Source organism: Chinchilla lanigera, unplaced genomic scaffold (genome assembly GCF_000276665.1).
Source record: "Chinchilla lanigera isolate Chin_1 unplaced genomic scaffold, ChiLan1.0 scaffold00007, whole genome shotgun sequence".
Classification (NCBI taxonomy): domain Eukaryota; kingdom Metazoa; phylum Chordata; class Mammalia; order Rodentia; family Chinchillidae; genus Chinchilla; species Chinchilla lanigera.
In genome coordinates this window covers 1682914-1699370 of record NW_004955408.1, presented here as the reverse complement: position 1 = coordinate 1699370, position 16457 = coordinate 1682914, and the positions used below count along the sequence as shown (strand labels likewise).

At 38.7% G+C, this 16457-nt stretch overlaps 1 protein-coding gene across 1 annotated transcript in view; it reads right to left on the bottom strand.

Moving 5' to 3' along the window:
- Positions 1-7750: 7750 nt before the first annotated feature.
- The window catches only part of LOC102011408 (zinc finger protein 354A), a gene marked incomplete at its 5' end in the record, with an annotated part of 15952 nt that continues 7245 nt past the window's right edge, over positions 7751-16457 (bottom strand). The window contains 2 exon segments of the mRNA XM_013507993.1: positions 7751-9853; positions 12174-12199. Coding sequence (XP_013363447.1) covers positions 8313-9853; positions 12174-12199 — 1567 coding nt within the window.

Below are 16457 nucleotides of genomic sequence, written 5' to 3'. Positions count from 1 at the left end.
ATCACCTTGTAGTGCTGCCTGACCTGAAACAGTGGCTTCTGAGCAGTCACTATTGCAGGACTCTATGTGGGACCAGCAATGTCCCATCGAGCTCTCCACATGATGGAAATGTTTTCTATCTGCTCTATTTGATATGGAAGCCACTGGCCCATGTGGCTATGAAGTATTTAAACTGTGGCTAGTGAAACCAAGGAACTTAATTTTTAACTTAAAATTGTAAATATAAATAACCACATATAGTTACTGGCTACTATTATAGATAGTGCAAGTCTAGACCATGTTACTTTTTTTGGTGAGTGTGGTTTTAGTGTCTGAACCCAGGGCTTTGCATATGCTAGACAAGCATTCTGCCTCTGATTTATATTTCTAGTCCTTTATATTTTTATTTTGAGGAGGGTTTTGCTAAGTTGCCCAGGCTGGCCTTGAACTTGTGATCCTCCTATCTCAGCCTCCTGGGTAGCTGGGCTTACAGGTGTGTGCCACTGTGCCCCATAACCATGTTCCTTTTGAGAGTTCTGCCTATATGATAAGACTAAAAAATTGACTTATTTAGATTCCCCTTCTTCATATTTTTCGCCAAAAGAGAATTTCCACGTGACAAAAACCAAATAGTTACTACCATTCTTATTACTTCCCTATTTAATACCTACTAAATACTATGCTTTTATTATTTTTTATTTTAGTAAAATACAGATTCACCATTTTTAGTGATTTAAAATATAAAATTTAGTAGCATTTAGTATATTTGCAGTGTTGTACAACCATTATCACATCACTCCAGAATTGTTTCATAATCCCCAAAAGCAAATTCTGTACACATAAGAGGTCGCATTCCACTCTTCCATAAATTTAATTTGGTAACACGTGGCCTTCTGTGCATGGCTACTTGCACTTAGCACAGGGGAAGTTTCTCCCGGATTGTAGCACACATCAGCATTTTTATTCATTATTGCTAAATAATATTCAGTTGTATAGATGTGCCACACTCATTTATCCATTCATCAAGTGCTGAACACCTAGGTAGTGTATAATTTTGGTTCTTGTGAACCAGCACTCTGCTATGAATATTTGTGTACAATCATATCGTTTAAGATAGAGGCTTTTATATTTCTATACAGTATGTGCAAGAGTTCCAATTTCTCCATATCTTTACCAATATTTATTACATTTTGTTTTTATTTTATTGAAATATGGAATGCTTCAGGAATTTGCATGGCATCCTTGTGCAGGAGCCATGTTGATCTTCTCTATATTGTTCCAATTTTTAGTATATGTGCTGCTGAAGGAAGCACTGTTTTCACTTTATAAAAAATTGCCATCATAATGAGTATGATGTGGCATCTCACTGCGGGCTTGATTTACATTTTTATGACTAAGGATGTTGAGTATCTTTTCATGTGGTTATTTGTATATCTTCTCTGGGAAAAATTTTCTTTTTTTCCTTCCTTCCTTTGTCCCTCCCTTTCTCTTTCCTCTTTTCTTCATGGTACTGAGGGTTAAATCCAGGGCCTCACACTTGCTAGATAAATGCTCTACCACTGAACCAGATCCTTGTTTTATTTATTTTGAGACGGGGTCCCACTAAGTTGCTCAGGCTGGTCTTGAACTTGCAGTTCTTCTGCATCAGCCTCCTGGGTAGCCAGAATTATATGCATGTGCCACCAGGCCTGGCTAGTCCTCGGCTCAGTTTTAACTGAATTGTCTGCATTTTTGTTGTTGCACTGTAAGAATCTTTATATATATCAGACATTGTGAGAATTCTTTATATATTTTTGGCTCTTAGAAGACATGTAATTTGAAAATGCTTTGCCCTCTTCTGTGGCTTGTTTTAGTCTCTTTCTGGTGTCTTTTGATACATGAAAGTTTAATTTTGATGAAGTCTTATTTATTTTTTTCTGATTGGTTATATTTTACATCTGGAACTTGCCCAATTCAAGGTCATGCATATTTCCCTATGTCCCCTCTAAGGGTTTTATACTTCTAGCACTTACATTTAGGTTTTGATGAATTTAATTTTTTTTTTCAATGCAAGGAATGGAATCCAGTGCCTTATCCATGCTAGGCAAGCACTCTACCACTGGGTACATCCCTAGGACTTTTTACTTTCTGAGACAGGATTGCACTATTGTTCAGGCTGACCTCAAACTTGTGATCCCCTTGCCTCAGCCTCTAAACAGCTAAGATTACAGATAGTTACCCCTACAGCTGGCCAAGATTTTCTATGTATAAAGTCAGGTCACCTGCAAATACAGACAGTTCTACTTTTTTTTTTTGGATACTGTTTCTTTTTCTTGACTAATTACTCTGAGTAGAACTTTCAGTAGAAAGTTGAATATAGAAGTGGCAAAATGTGCATTCTTGTGTTCTTCCTGATCTTAGGGGAAAAGCTTTTAATTTGCTTTTGAGCATGGTGTTAGCTGTGGGCTTCCCATAAAGGTCCTCTATCATGTTAAAGATGTCCCCTTTTATTCCAAGTTGCTTCAGTGTTTTTTTTTTTTTAACCTTGGATGGGTTTTTCCAAATGTTTTTACTTCATCAAAATGAATACATTTTATCCTCTTTAGTCTATTACATTGCATTGACTGCTTTTCATATGCTGAACAAACCCTGGATTTCTGGGATTAAATCCCACTTGGTCCTGGTATATAATCCTTTTATTTATTTATTATTTATTTATTTTTGAGACAGAGTCTTGGTATATAGTACAGGCTGGCCTTGAACTCACCATGTAGCCCAGGTGGGCATCAAACTCAGTAATCTTCTTGCCTCAGCCTCCTGAATGCTGGGACTTCAGGCATGCACCACCACACCTGGCTATAATCCTTTCAATATGCTGCTAGAGTTTTGTTAAAGCTAGCCATAGAGGCCAGAGGTTCAGATTCCTCTAGTGTCTTTGTTTTTTTCTCCACTTTTAATTTAGGGCTTCCCTGAACACTCAACTTGAGGGAGGGCTTCTGTGTTGATCCAGTGTTAGGGTAGTGGGGCTTTTGGTATGCGGGTCCACTGTGGCACAGGGCACGCACTGTGACTACTTTGATGCTGCTGGTTATTGAACCCAGGGATTCACAAATGCTGGACAAGTACTTCACTGCTGGGCTCCATCCCCACCTGAGGGGCATACACTCCATCTTCCAGCTAAACCTCAGTGTTAGAGTGGGCCTATGTACAAGCACTGGCACCTATTTGAGCATTTCTCCAGGACAGCAGCTCCTGTCTTTGCTGTAAAGTGCCTCTCCTGGTTGCAGCATTCTCAGACTAGTTCCTTGTGGTCCTAACTCCTGTTGACTCTGTTTCCTTTCCCTTAGGTGAGACAGGAAGGTTAGACGGAGAGTGAAAGGAATGTCCTCTCTCCCATTAGTGTGACTCTTGCAAATGTTTCTGTTTGGAGTTTTGGTGTTTTTGTGTTTGTTTGTTTTTTAAACTAGAGAAGACCATGTTTCACAACAGTTACTCTTCCACTGCCAGAGTGGTATTTCTCAGATCATCACCTTGTGAGTCTATATGGATTTCTGGAACTAGCTGAAATCCAGTCTTGTGGCAATGGAGGTTTGGAGGAACCCATTAAAAGTGTTCTCACACTTGCACTCTTGTCAACACTCAACCCCCAGCAGTTCAACACAATTAACATTTAAGTTTTCCAATCAGGCTCCAGTAGCTTCTGCTCCAAGTAGGCAGCTCTCAGCTGTCTTCCTAGACATACCTGTCACACTAGATTTCAGCGTTGTGAGCTCAGTTCTCAGAAGGATGTGAATTTGAGCAATGACTTTTATAGGCTGTATATAAGTCATAGCTGAAAAATAATGTTCTGAAAGACGTTTTTGTTTTTGTGGTACTGGTGATTACACCCAGGGACCTGTGACTGTTAGGTGAGCACTCTATCACTCAGCTACATCTCAGTCTTTTAAATTTTTTCTTTATTTTGGGATAGGGCCGTGCTAAGTTGCCCAGCCTGCCCTTGAACTTGTGATCCTCCTCTTTCAGCCTCCCACTTGGCTACCAACAAGTGTTTGAATGCTAGAGAGGAATACTGAATGCCAACAAAATCACAAAAATCCTTTAGCTTCTCAGTTCAGTTTAAATGCTGAAGGAAACAATTTCAAGATGATTGCTTCAGTGTTAACAGAAGGGATATCAGATGTCTCTACAGCCCTGTGCAAAAATACAGAACATGGGAAGGCCAGCAAGTGCTTTCAACACTTCAATTTTGAATAAAAATTGTTTGCATTCTTATGTATCTACCTAAATTTGTATTATCTCCACCAAAACAGTATAGTTTTCAATACAACTCAAATGAACTTTTGAAAAATTTTATATTGTTTATGTATTCTCATCTGGAAGAGCTAAAATAACCTCAAAAGCAAGATTTTTCAAGAGAAAAACATCACATAAACAAAAGGAAATTCCTTCCTCGTTCTGATCATTTGCATCTGGCCTTGTGTTGTAAAAAGGAGACATTTTGCCTCTTTAGTAATTTCTGTAATAGTAAATGGAGTCACTACATTTTTATTATTTTAAGGTTTTACTTGGTACTTGAAAATTTGTCAGCAATTTTAGAATCAGAAAATATTTTTGATATGTTCAAATGGTCAATTGTGCTGAAAAGACTGATGAGGACAAACAGTGTAGAAGGTCATTACAACTCTTGCTGTGATTATTTTACTTCATCTGGAAACATTTTAGCCAGGAAATTTGTTACTTTATCCCTGTATATGTTACAAATTGAGAAAGTCATGTATCTCTTAGGCTTAGATATTCGTATATGCTGGTTTACATTTGACTTTGTTAATTTTGATACTCAATGAACAATTAGATACTGAAGAAAGAGCTTCAAATGGACTTTTCCTTCATTTAATGGTTACCTAATGTTTTTTAAGTTAATCATAAAATTTACACTTATATTTGGGATTCAGATATATACAAACTAAATAGATAATAGATCTTAAGTATTCTTACAAAATGCAAAATAAAAATCAATTATAGTAGCTATCATAAGAATTGAAAATACTGAATTTGATAATCTCACTTGGGAGGCTGAAGTATAAAATCAGTAAGTTAGGGAAGAACTGCTGAAATGGCTTCAGACTTTTAAACTAACAATGAAGTGAACTTGATATATGATGCAGATTTGTGTCTGTAAGGAAGAGCTGCATTTGCAAGAACAGCCTCCCTGGTGAAAGCCAGAGCTGATCATATGGAAGGCTTTGGAAGTTATGGTGTCTGGGACTGACAGATTTTCAGAAGCGGAAGTGTCTGTATATTGACAGACTCTCAGTGGTCAGTGTGGTCACTAAACAGGCTGCTACTAACTGTGTACTTTCAGAAGGCTTGTAACTGGACTGAGGGTCCTACTGACCGCTGACCAGAAGTCTTTCACAAGATGGAGGCAGTCACTAGCTTGCTAATTTTCAGAAGCATGGCCACTGGACCAAGGCTGTCTCTGGTTCTCAGAAGATGTATACTGACCTGAAGATCTAATTATCAGTGATTATATGTTAACAACTTGAGACTTTGGCCAAAAGTTTTTCCCCTCCAGCCCCCTTCATTTCCCTTAGCCAAACACACAGATAAGACCATAAAGGTTTTTTTTTTTTTCTTTAACCTGGGATTGAACTGAGGACCTCATGCTTGCCAGACAGGCACTGTGCCACTGAGCTATATCCCCGGCCCCCACAAAGGTTTTTTAAAAATCTCTATTTGTAAAGGTATGATTTTCAGCATGTGTTACTACTTGCATGATTTACATGCTGATTACTGAAGCAAAAGAAGAGCACTGATAGATTTTTCATTAATGAAGAAAAACTCTGGATACATTTAACGTGTCCTACAAAGGTAGTGCAGAATAAAGAAATCTGCATATAGGATGTGTCTGTCTGCAGCCTCCTCCTCAGGTCAGTTGAGCTGTTCATCACCTTCATCTACTTGACTTGAGATAAATATGAAAACTTTCCCATATTTATTCTAATAAATGATTACCTGTCTTCTGTTCTTCACACATGCTGTCCTTGTTAAACTTGGACCCTCCTTCAATCATCATTGAATTAAAAGTAGCCCAAATTTCTAGGCATCAGTCCACCTAGCTTTCTTCAACTGCTTTAAATTTATCCTCTACACATTGTTGCCAGGACAAATTTCCTTTCTTAATGTCAACTTTGGGCTAAAGATCCAGGCTCCTTACCATGGCAAATGAGGCCTTTTATTATTTGGCCTTTGTCTTTTTCTCCAACTTTAACATGTCATTCTTCAGCTCACCAGTTTTTTAAGTTTCCAAAATATGACATATTCTGCACCTGTACCAGTGCACGTGCAGTCTCTTGAGCCTGCAAAGATTATCTTACCCTCAGAAGAGTTCCTATTAGTCTTGCAACCTGGCTCCAGCATCCCTGTCTCTGGAAACTTTCTTTTTTGACTCCAGGCCACTCCTTTATTAGGTCTTTCTTTATCCTGTACAGATTCTTATACCAACATATACTGTCACATCTATATTATCTGTTAAAAACAACCACTGCTGTATACTGTGACATAATACAATGCTTACTCATTTGCTAGTATTTGCGTCACTGAACTCCACTCCCTTCCTCCCAATTCATGATTGTTTTGGATGGTACTACAAACTGAACCCAGGGCCTCAATACTGAGTTAAATATCACCCCTTTTTATATTTTGAGCCAGGGTCTGACTAAGTTGCTAAATTGCCCAGGTTGGGCTTCAATTTTCAATCCTTCTGTCTCTGCCATCCAGAGTGCTGGGATTTCCTGCAATGCCAGCTCAGTTCATGGCTTTTTGGATGAAGGCCTGTGCTTTTCTTTTTAAAACCCATGGTGTGCAGTATAGTACCTGTCCCAAACCTGGGATCAAGAGAACATTCACTGGGCTGGGATTGTAGCTCAGTAGTACAGAACTTGTCCTAGCATGAGCAAGGGCCTTGGTTTCATCCTCAGCTCCATAAGGAAAAAAAAGTTTATATAATAACAGATGTCTTAGGCCATTTGGCCTGCTTTAACAGAATACTCAAGACTCAGTAACTTATGAATGATAGAAAATTATTTCCCAGAGTTCTGGAGGCTGGGAAGTCCAAGAATAAGGTGCATCTCCTCCGTCTTTACCTGATGAAAGACACAGCAAGCTACCTTGGGTCTCTTTTATAGGGGACTACTCTTACTCATGAAGTGTCTCTCCTTATGAATTAACCACCTTTCTGCAAAGCTCCACCTCTTAATAACTTGCAAGTCTTTAATACCTTAATCAACTTGGAGGTATTAAACCCACCTCTCTTGCTGCGTTTTGAACTGCTGAACATCCCCAGCTCTTTGTACAATGAGATAGAGTCTCACTTCTTTGCTCATGTTAACCTTGAACTTGCAATGCTCCTGCTTCAGTCTCCCGAGAAGCTGGGATTACAGGCATGAGTTACTGTGCCTGGCTGGAGGTTAGGATCTTAACATGAATTTTGAGAGAACATTTTCAGACCACAGCAATGTTCTCATCAAGATCCTGTCATAGGTGTCAGGTTGCTAAAGTTTGATAGGTCCTTTGTTATACATTTTTTAGAACCATGTTTGGTAGCTTTAATTGCCAAAGTGAAATAACTGCCTATTTTTGTGTTTAATATATCTAGGTGGCAGCTCACAGGATAATGGTAGATACACTTTTATAATAACTTCCAAGCAATGAAAAAATTCTAAGGACAGGAATTGGGTAGATAACTCCCAATTCACCGTTATTAATAGTAAAACAAAGAAATAGACCACACTTAAATTTTTCTGCATTTTAATGAAATCCATGCACAATGTTTGACATTAGGTCAGGAAAAGGATAAACCATAGAGCATGAGAGGTAGTTTACAATTCATTTTTATATTTTATTTTGGTCCTTTTCTCTAAAAATGTATTATTTATTGGATCCATCTTTTTTGTTATTAAAACATTATAAAAATATTTCCAGTGTAGTTCAGTGTTTTTCTAATGAGAAATCCAGAGCACAACTTCTTACCCACTCAGATATTTTCAATGATCACATGTCTAGTGTATACTCTTATAGAGGAAAAACAAGTATATTTTACAAATTCCCAAAGTCAAGGTCTCCAGCTATAAGTTTATTTCAGGTCATTTTTAAAAAGTGTCCAGCTGACATGAACAATTTCCTATCTAATACATACTTAAGATTTTATCCATGAGACTTAATATTTGATGAGAACTAAACGATTACAGGGAATTTTTTTTTCTTTTTTGCCTATCCACGACATTATATCACTTTCAAGTGTGTATTTGATGATGAGCTTTGGTTTTAGGCTTTTACACATGCAAATATACTTTCTAGGGGTCCTCTTCCATATGAATTTTATAATGATTAGTCAGGGATGACCTGTGGTTGAAAAGTTTCCCACATGTGTTACACTCATAGGGCTTCTCTCCTGTATGGATTCTCTGATGTGCAATACGTGAGGAGCTCTGTCTAAAAGTTTTCCCACATGTATTACATTTAAAGGGTTTTTCTCCTGTATGAATTCTTCGATGTTGAATAAGAGCTGAACTTTGGCCAAATGACATCCCACATTCCTCACATCTATAAGGTTTCTCTCCAGTATGAATTCTTTGATGATTACTAAGGGATGAGTTACACCTGAATGTTTTCCCACACTCATTACACTTATAGGGCCTTTCACCAGTATGCATTCTCTGATGTTGAATGAGAGCTGAGCTTTGTCTGAAGGCTTTCCCACACACCTTACATTTACATGGTTTCTCTCCAGTATGAATTCTCTCATGAATAATAAGGGTTGAATGGGAACTTAAGGCTTTGCCACACTCATTACAATTATAAAACTTCTCTCCAGTATGAATTATTCGATGTCTATTGAGCCGTGAGATAGAAGTGAAGCCTTTTCCACATTCATTACACCTGTATGGCTTTTCTCCAGTGTGAATTCGTTCATGTTGAATGAGTGATGCACTCTGACTGAAGGCTCTCCCACACTCACTGCATTTGAAAGGCTTCTCTCCAGTGTGAATTCTCTGATGATAACGAAGGGATGAGCTAGACTTAAAGGTGTTACCACATTCACTACATAAATAAGACTTTTTTCTGGAATAGAGTCTTTGACCAGGAAGGGGTGTGTTGCAACTAGATGCCTTCCTACCTGGATTATATTTATAAGGGTTTTCTCCAGCATGGATTTTCTGATGTATAAAAAGGCCTGACCTTCGGCTAAAGGCTTTACCACATTCCTTACACCTATAGGATTTCTCTACAGTGTGGGTTCTTAAATGTTTATAAAGGGATGTACTGAGAGTGAAGGCTTTCCCACACTCTTTACATATGTAGGGCTTCTCGCCAGTATGAATTATTTGATGCTGAATAAGAGCTGAACTTTGGCTAAAGGCTTTTGAACATTCTTTACATTTAAATAATTTTTCTCCACTATGGTTTTTCTCATGTTTACGAAGGGATGAAGTGTTAATGAAGGTTTTGTCACACATACTACATTGATAGCGTTTCTCTGCTGTGATTTTTGGTTGAGTAGATAAATTTGAGTTCTGTCTGAAAGTGTTTCCTTGCTTTTCACATTTAGGTGGTGTTTTCTCTCTGGTAACAACTGATTTGGGGCTGAAGTTTTGGCTGGATTCAGTACTCTTATGGCTTTTTTCTATAGTCAAGATATTTTTGTGGGTGACTGAAACTATCTGAAAATGTTCCTTTTTATCTGGCTTCTTTTCAAATTTGTCTTCATATGTACAAAGTTTTTCTGATTTCAAGTCCCAGGGTCCATTCATTTTGAGTTTTTTCATTATCAGTCCCTGAAACAAAGAGTCTTGTGTTTGAGTTGACTTTGTAGTTTTATGATTGCTCTTCCATCCTGGGGGTGGAAATTAAAGATGTTATTGTTATATCATAGAAATCAGCTACTGAGACTAAACATGTATAATAAATAATAATGCTTTTGAAATAAGGTCTTAGTATCTGGAAAAAAGATAGCATGATGAAAAAAGAGTTAGGCAGTACATAAAAATAATTGATGAGAGCAAAAGTACTAGAAGAAGATAATAAAGCAAATTCATTTAAAGAAGTTAAGAGGGAAGAGAGTAAAGAGGAACATGAGTTAGGAAATGAAGTTGGGGATCAGAATCCAAAGCCCCAATGGACTTCTAAATTATTATCTTGACATTTTTCTTCTCTGCATAATCATTCCTAATCTGGACAGCCTTCCCTCTTTTTAAAAAAAATTTTTTCCCTCACCTGTTTCATGTAAATTCCTTTGTATCCTTCAGATTCAGTTCAAAAATTCATACTCTGCATCCCAAACTTCCATAGTCCATTGTCTTTACTATAGCACTTACAGCATTTAACTTATAGTTAAATGTCTATAGAATACCTACACATATATAGCATATATTTACGTATCTTTCTATATCTACATATATCTCACTCTCCTTTTCTACATAAGTGCTCTTTACAAGTAAATTAGTATGCCCTACTTTCCTACTGATTTTCTTGATGACATTCCAATTACATATAAAAGTGAATATACTTACTATATACTTGTTAATATTTCTTAATTATTTAATATTCATAATTTGAAGAATGTCAGATATTCTCAATTACTTGTATATTTATTTCACATGTACTTGCATGCATGTGTGCACATGTGTGCTTAGACAGATGCAGACACATGCACACACACACACACACACACACACACACACACCCTTGCAGAAGCTGCCTTCTAGAGTAGTATATGGGTAATTGGGGAGGTGTGAAGGCAGTTCACCCAGGAAGTCATCACTGAATAATCCTACCCAAGTGCCATAAGACAGGATAGGACCAAGAGCTGCAAGCTGGGAAAGTAGCCCATTCCTGTATCAAGAAAGAGGTTAGGCAGAATGCACTGATGAAAATCAACAAAGATAAGACAGACACGAATATAAAAAGATAAAGCAAGATTAGTATTACAATTAGGTAATGACATAATTTGGTAAATATTTTATCACAAGAATGTTTCTGCACAGAGATGGGCATTTTCTTCTGGGCTAGATGTAACTATTTAAAGGGATTTTTTGCCTTTTGTGTTTGAGAGTCCTTTCAATGACATTAACTTTCTGATCTCAGTACATATTCCTTTTGCTTAGTGACCATCATATATTCTGCTTTCCTCTTCTACTACTATTCACTTCTCAGCTTCCTTCTTAGACAACTCTTCCTTCTTTAGGGAACCTTATTCCTTAAGGTTTATTTTATTTATTTATTTTTTTAAATTTTTTTTTGAGACAGGGTGTTGGCCTGTAGTCCAGGCTGGCTGTGAACTTGTAGCCATTCTCTTGCCTCAGTCTCCCATGTGCTGAGATTACAGGTGTGTGCCATCATGCCTATCTCAGATTTTGAAATTATTTTCACTCTATACAACCCCCCTTGACTAATTTTCTATGAACTCATACTTTTACTATTTATTGTAAGGGAAAGAGAGGTTTTCTTCCTTTCTGCTTAACACTCTCCTACTTCCTTCTCCATCTAAGGCATACTAAATAAAAAAATCAAATTTCAATTCATTATTTGGGCCAAATATATTGGGAGTGCTTCTCCCTGTGTATATCAGTGACCATTTCTATGTTGCGCTGGGAATAAGACAGCAAGATTTTCCAATCTAGATTCTAGCTCATAAGGTAAGGTAGAGAATCTGCCTTAGTGTAAAGAAAGGCTGCAGCTCTGACACCAACTCACTTTTACTAGATCCCTGAGCATCAGGGTCAGGCACCTAATGGAATTTTGTTTCCATGTATTCCTGTCTCTTCCACAGTTTCCCAACTATTATCCCTGCTTCAGTCTTGTGCTCTGCCAACTCAGTCTCAATGTAGTCAGGTAATCTTTCTAAAATCTACCTCTTGGGGCTGGGGATGTAGCTCAGTGGCACAGCACCTGCCGGGCATGTGGGAGGTCCTGAGTTTGATTCCTGGTACCAATAAATAAATAAATAAAAATAAAATCCACAACTTATGTTGAAAACTTCCTTAAGATCCTCTGAAAGATCTTCAATGATTCATAAATGAGGTCTAGAGTCCTTACCATGAATAAGGCACTGTATAATCTGATCTTTGTTCACCTCTGCTCACATCTCCTGCTCCTATTTACTTTTTGCAGTTTCTGGCACATTGCATGTTTATTTCTTGTTTCTTTATCTTTACCTATGCTGAGGACATCCTTTTCCATTCATGAATATTCATTACTATGGGCCAGGTAATATTCTGGGGAATGCAAATAATGTGTTCAATAAGACAAGGTCCCAGCCTTCAAGGAGCCTATGTTTTTGGGTGTTATGTGTTGCTTATGCACGTGTTGGGGATGGAGGAGGGATGAAATAACAAGTGATACGGAAATAATAAAACCTGCAAGGCTTTCAAAGAGCTTCCTAGGCAAAGAAGCCAGCAAACCCAAAAGTGCGGCTGACTTCTGAGAATAGCAAAGAGCTTGACTTGGCTGGAGTGCAGTAAACAAGAGGAAAAATGGCAAAGTAAGACAGAAGCACACGGTGGGGCAAACCACATAAGGCCTCTGAGGTCTTGCTCTGGACTCTGAAGTTTTATTCTATGGAATGGGGATTATGGGCTCACTTGAGGTGGCTGCTATATAGAGAAGATACTACATGGGGAGAGGGGGAACAAGTGGAAGCAGGGGCAGAAGAGGTGCTTTAGGGAGCTCCTGTAGTTGTCTCCTGTAGGTAAGAGATGGGGTACAGGGACAAGGAACTGCATCAAGATACATGCCAAAGGAAGTGCCCGAGAGGGAAAGAGGAAGTTACAGACCACACCTAGGTTTCAAGCCTGAAAATGAGGGCTGCTGCTAGTGCCTGAGAAGGGGGAGGGCAGGAAAAGGGCGAGCATGAAGGGGTATTGCATTTAAGACATGTTTGTGAGGACTGAGATTCCTTGGTAGTCATTGAAAGAAGGAAGATACTAAAATAGTTGTATAGACTATTCTGCAGATCTGCAAAAGGTCAGAGCTAAAGATACGCTAGCTAAAGATATGTGGGAGTCATGAGCACAGAGGTTTTATTTAAAGTTGAAGAACTGAATGAAATCCCCTTGGTTACTGAAACATTTGGAAGTTAAGAGAAAAATCAGGAGAGTATGATGTTCCAGAAACCAAAAGAAGAAGTTACTTCAGTAGGGACAGGTCAGAAGTTCAGAGTCCAGAATGATCTTGCCGACGACCACCACTCTAACTACTTCCTGTGCATTTGTAATCATCCTCCATAATGTGGAAAAGAGAAATGCTAGTTTAGAAATTTTCTTGTTGGCAACCAGTTTTTAAATCTTTTACTTACGGAAAATTTATAGCTTATACAAAAGTAGAGTGAATTATATAATGAATCCCCAAGTCAACTTCAATAGCTACCAACAATGTTCCATCTACAACTTTATTATGGGTTGACTTGTATCACTATCCACCCCCAAAAATGTTAAAGTCCTGCCTTTTAGTACCTCAAATTGTGACTTTATTTGGAAATAGGTTTTTTTAGATTTAATTAAATTAAGATGAAGTTGTTAGGGCAGAATCTAATCCAGTGATGAGTGCACTTGGAAAATGGGGAAATATGCCTATAGGCATGTACAGAAAGATGAAGCAAGACTGATACAGCTGCAAGCCTGGCAGCACCAAGGACTGCTGGCTGCCACCATAGGCCAGGGAAAAACAAGGATCAATTCCACCTAGTATTCAAGGGACACCGTCAATACCTTGACCTTCGAACTCCAGGACTATGAAACAATAACTTTCTATTGCCTTATACCACATTATTCTATACTGAGTATTGCTGCAGTGGTACTTTGTTATACCAAATCCCAAAAATCTCTTCCACCAAATTATGCTAATACAGATCTTGGACATCAACCACTTTACCCAAAAATGTGTTAAACTACTTATTACTTCTACTAAAATTAACACTATTGTTTGCAGTTATTTTTGCCCTTAAGATATAAACTACAAATAAACTGCTATGACATAAAGAAACAAAATAATTCTCTATGATGCTATGCTACCAGTCTCAAACACAACTAGGGTCATTTGTTTCATTAGGTTTTCAGTATTTAGGGGATATTTTCCCATTTTTATTAATTTTGACTTATAATTTTATGAAACATTTTTATATTTCAAAAGTCAAAATGGTAAGACAAGAACCTTCAAAAAATTCTAGATTCTATCCCTGTTCCCACCATTGTTTTTCTTTCTTTTCTTTATAGGTAACCATTTTTATTGATCTGATTTTATTTTATTTTTTTTCCTCTTTTAAAAAATTATACAAGTACTTTTTGTACTCCCAACTCTTTCTTAGATAACAGTACTATACTTACTGCTTTGTTTTGCACTTTTGCTCACCTGCTAATATAATCTGGTGATCACTTCACAGTGGAATTTATAAGAGTCTTCTTGATTTTTTTTTACAGCTCATGGAGTTTCATCGTATAGATGTGCCACAGTTTATTCAACAAGATTCCTTTGCTGGGAATCTGGACTGACTCTAATACCCTGGGACTTTACATCAGCACATGACAAAGGTAGCTTTAAAACACTTTTTATACTGCTAATAAGCAAACATAATATTTCAAAAAGTCCTAGCACAAAGCAGACCTGATGGACTAACATCATGAAAAACTACATCAAGACCACCTGTTTCTCAGGCAAAAAGGGAGTTGTCCAGGACATCAGGACTACTCGCCAGTATGAGAAAGCTCTCTGTGTACAAACAAGGCGAGAGCTTCAATATACAAGTGAAGAGGCAGAATATTTTATACTATAATTTGAGGAGAAAAATACGGAAACATTTGTATGTGCAGAGATAAGTGCTTCCAAACGTTGCTACTAACTGTTGTTCACATCCCACTAAGCACGTAGTATTTTCCCTCTAAATATATTTCTATATATGTGTTCTATACTTGTCCATTATCCCTCTTGTCCCTCAGCAGGTCCACTTTGGCTTCTAGTCTTACTTACCTTTGCTAAGGCCACTATGACCTCCATGTAGCTAAGACAGGCCACAATTAAGTTCTTACCTAATTCATCTCTAAGAAGCATCTGACAGTGACCCCTCACTTCCACTGAGGCACACTCTTCCTAAGCTACAGTAACTATAGACTTTCCTCCTTGCTCTTCTCATTTTTCACAGCCTCAACTGTGCACATTCATTTTCTTCTATCTGTTCTTTAATCCCTGGAGTCCCTTAGGTAGTCTGTCATTCTGCCTCTTTCCAGGGGCCAGCTTCAATTACAACTTTACACATGAGACAAGACTTCTTTATTCTCCACTCCCCCTTATGAAGACCATCTACTCCAAATGGCAACTTTGTGTCTCTAAGGCAGCTCAAAGTCAACATGCTTAGAACCAGATTTGTGATTATTCCCTACAACACATTTAACCTCTTTTTTCTGTCAATGGTACTAGTTCTCAGTCAAAAACTTAAGAGGTGTCCTTGGCACCTCTCTTTCTTTCAGCCCTGTCATCTAATCAGTTACCAAGACTGACTTACTCTACCATCTTAACATGTCTCAAATCTACCTACTTCTCCGTACCTCTACTGTTACTGTCCTGTTGGGATCTTTGACTTCTGTTATGGTTGGGGTCTAAACATCCCTTAATAGTCTCATGTGTCCATTTCTGAGGCTTTTGGAAGGTGACTGATCATGGGGGTGTGAATGGATTCTGGTCTTTCTCCTGCCACTGTTCCTCTAATTCTGTACTCTCCTAGCACTGTGTGTCTTTCGCTCCTGGTCCTCAACAGTATTTGTCATGCCACACCCTGGGTGTTGGCATCTTCACCCTCATCCTGTCACTCAGCCTTGAGCTCCACGAGGGTAGGACTCACACCTCCTCCTGCCCTGCCAGCACCTGGCATAGAGCTCACTCAGCCTTATGAACAGTCAAGTGGTGGGCAAGGGTACAAGCTGGGCCTCCAGCTCCACAGCCTCCAAGATAAACCTCCCTCAGCCCCAGGGTGCCACAACAGCTGCTTCTCTACGGTCACCTCTCCCATTTCTCTCTTCTGACCACGTCATCTCAGGCCTAGTCACAGATTCCTCTTTCTTAACCATCTTGCAAGTGCTGGTTCCTGGGATTCTGTCCTCTGGTCTGTTCCCTCACCTGGTCAGCTCAAGGCTGACAATGCCACCTTCTCAGTGAGGGATCCCTGACCTTCTCTTGGGAGTCCCAACATGTCCCTTTCTCCTACACACCTGCTCACCAGCGATCTGCACCAAGCACTTGGCTCACATTTCAAATGAAAGCCGTCTTGCCCTGAGCTCCTCCTGTACCCTTCGCAAGCTGGCTCCTCCCTGTCCCCCAGGACCCTCTCAGCAGGTGCCTCCTCCAGACCATAGCAGCTTCTGGCCTACAAGACTGCAATGGCTCTGGGAGGCTTCTGACCTCCAGTTCTGCCTCACTGTAAGTTTCTCCTCCACATTGCTTCAAAGGGACCA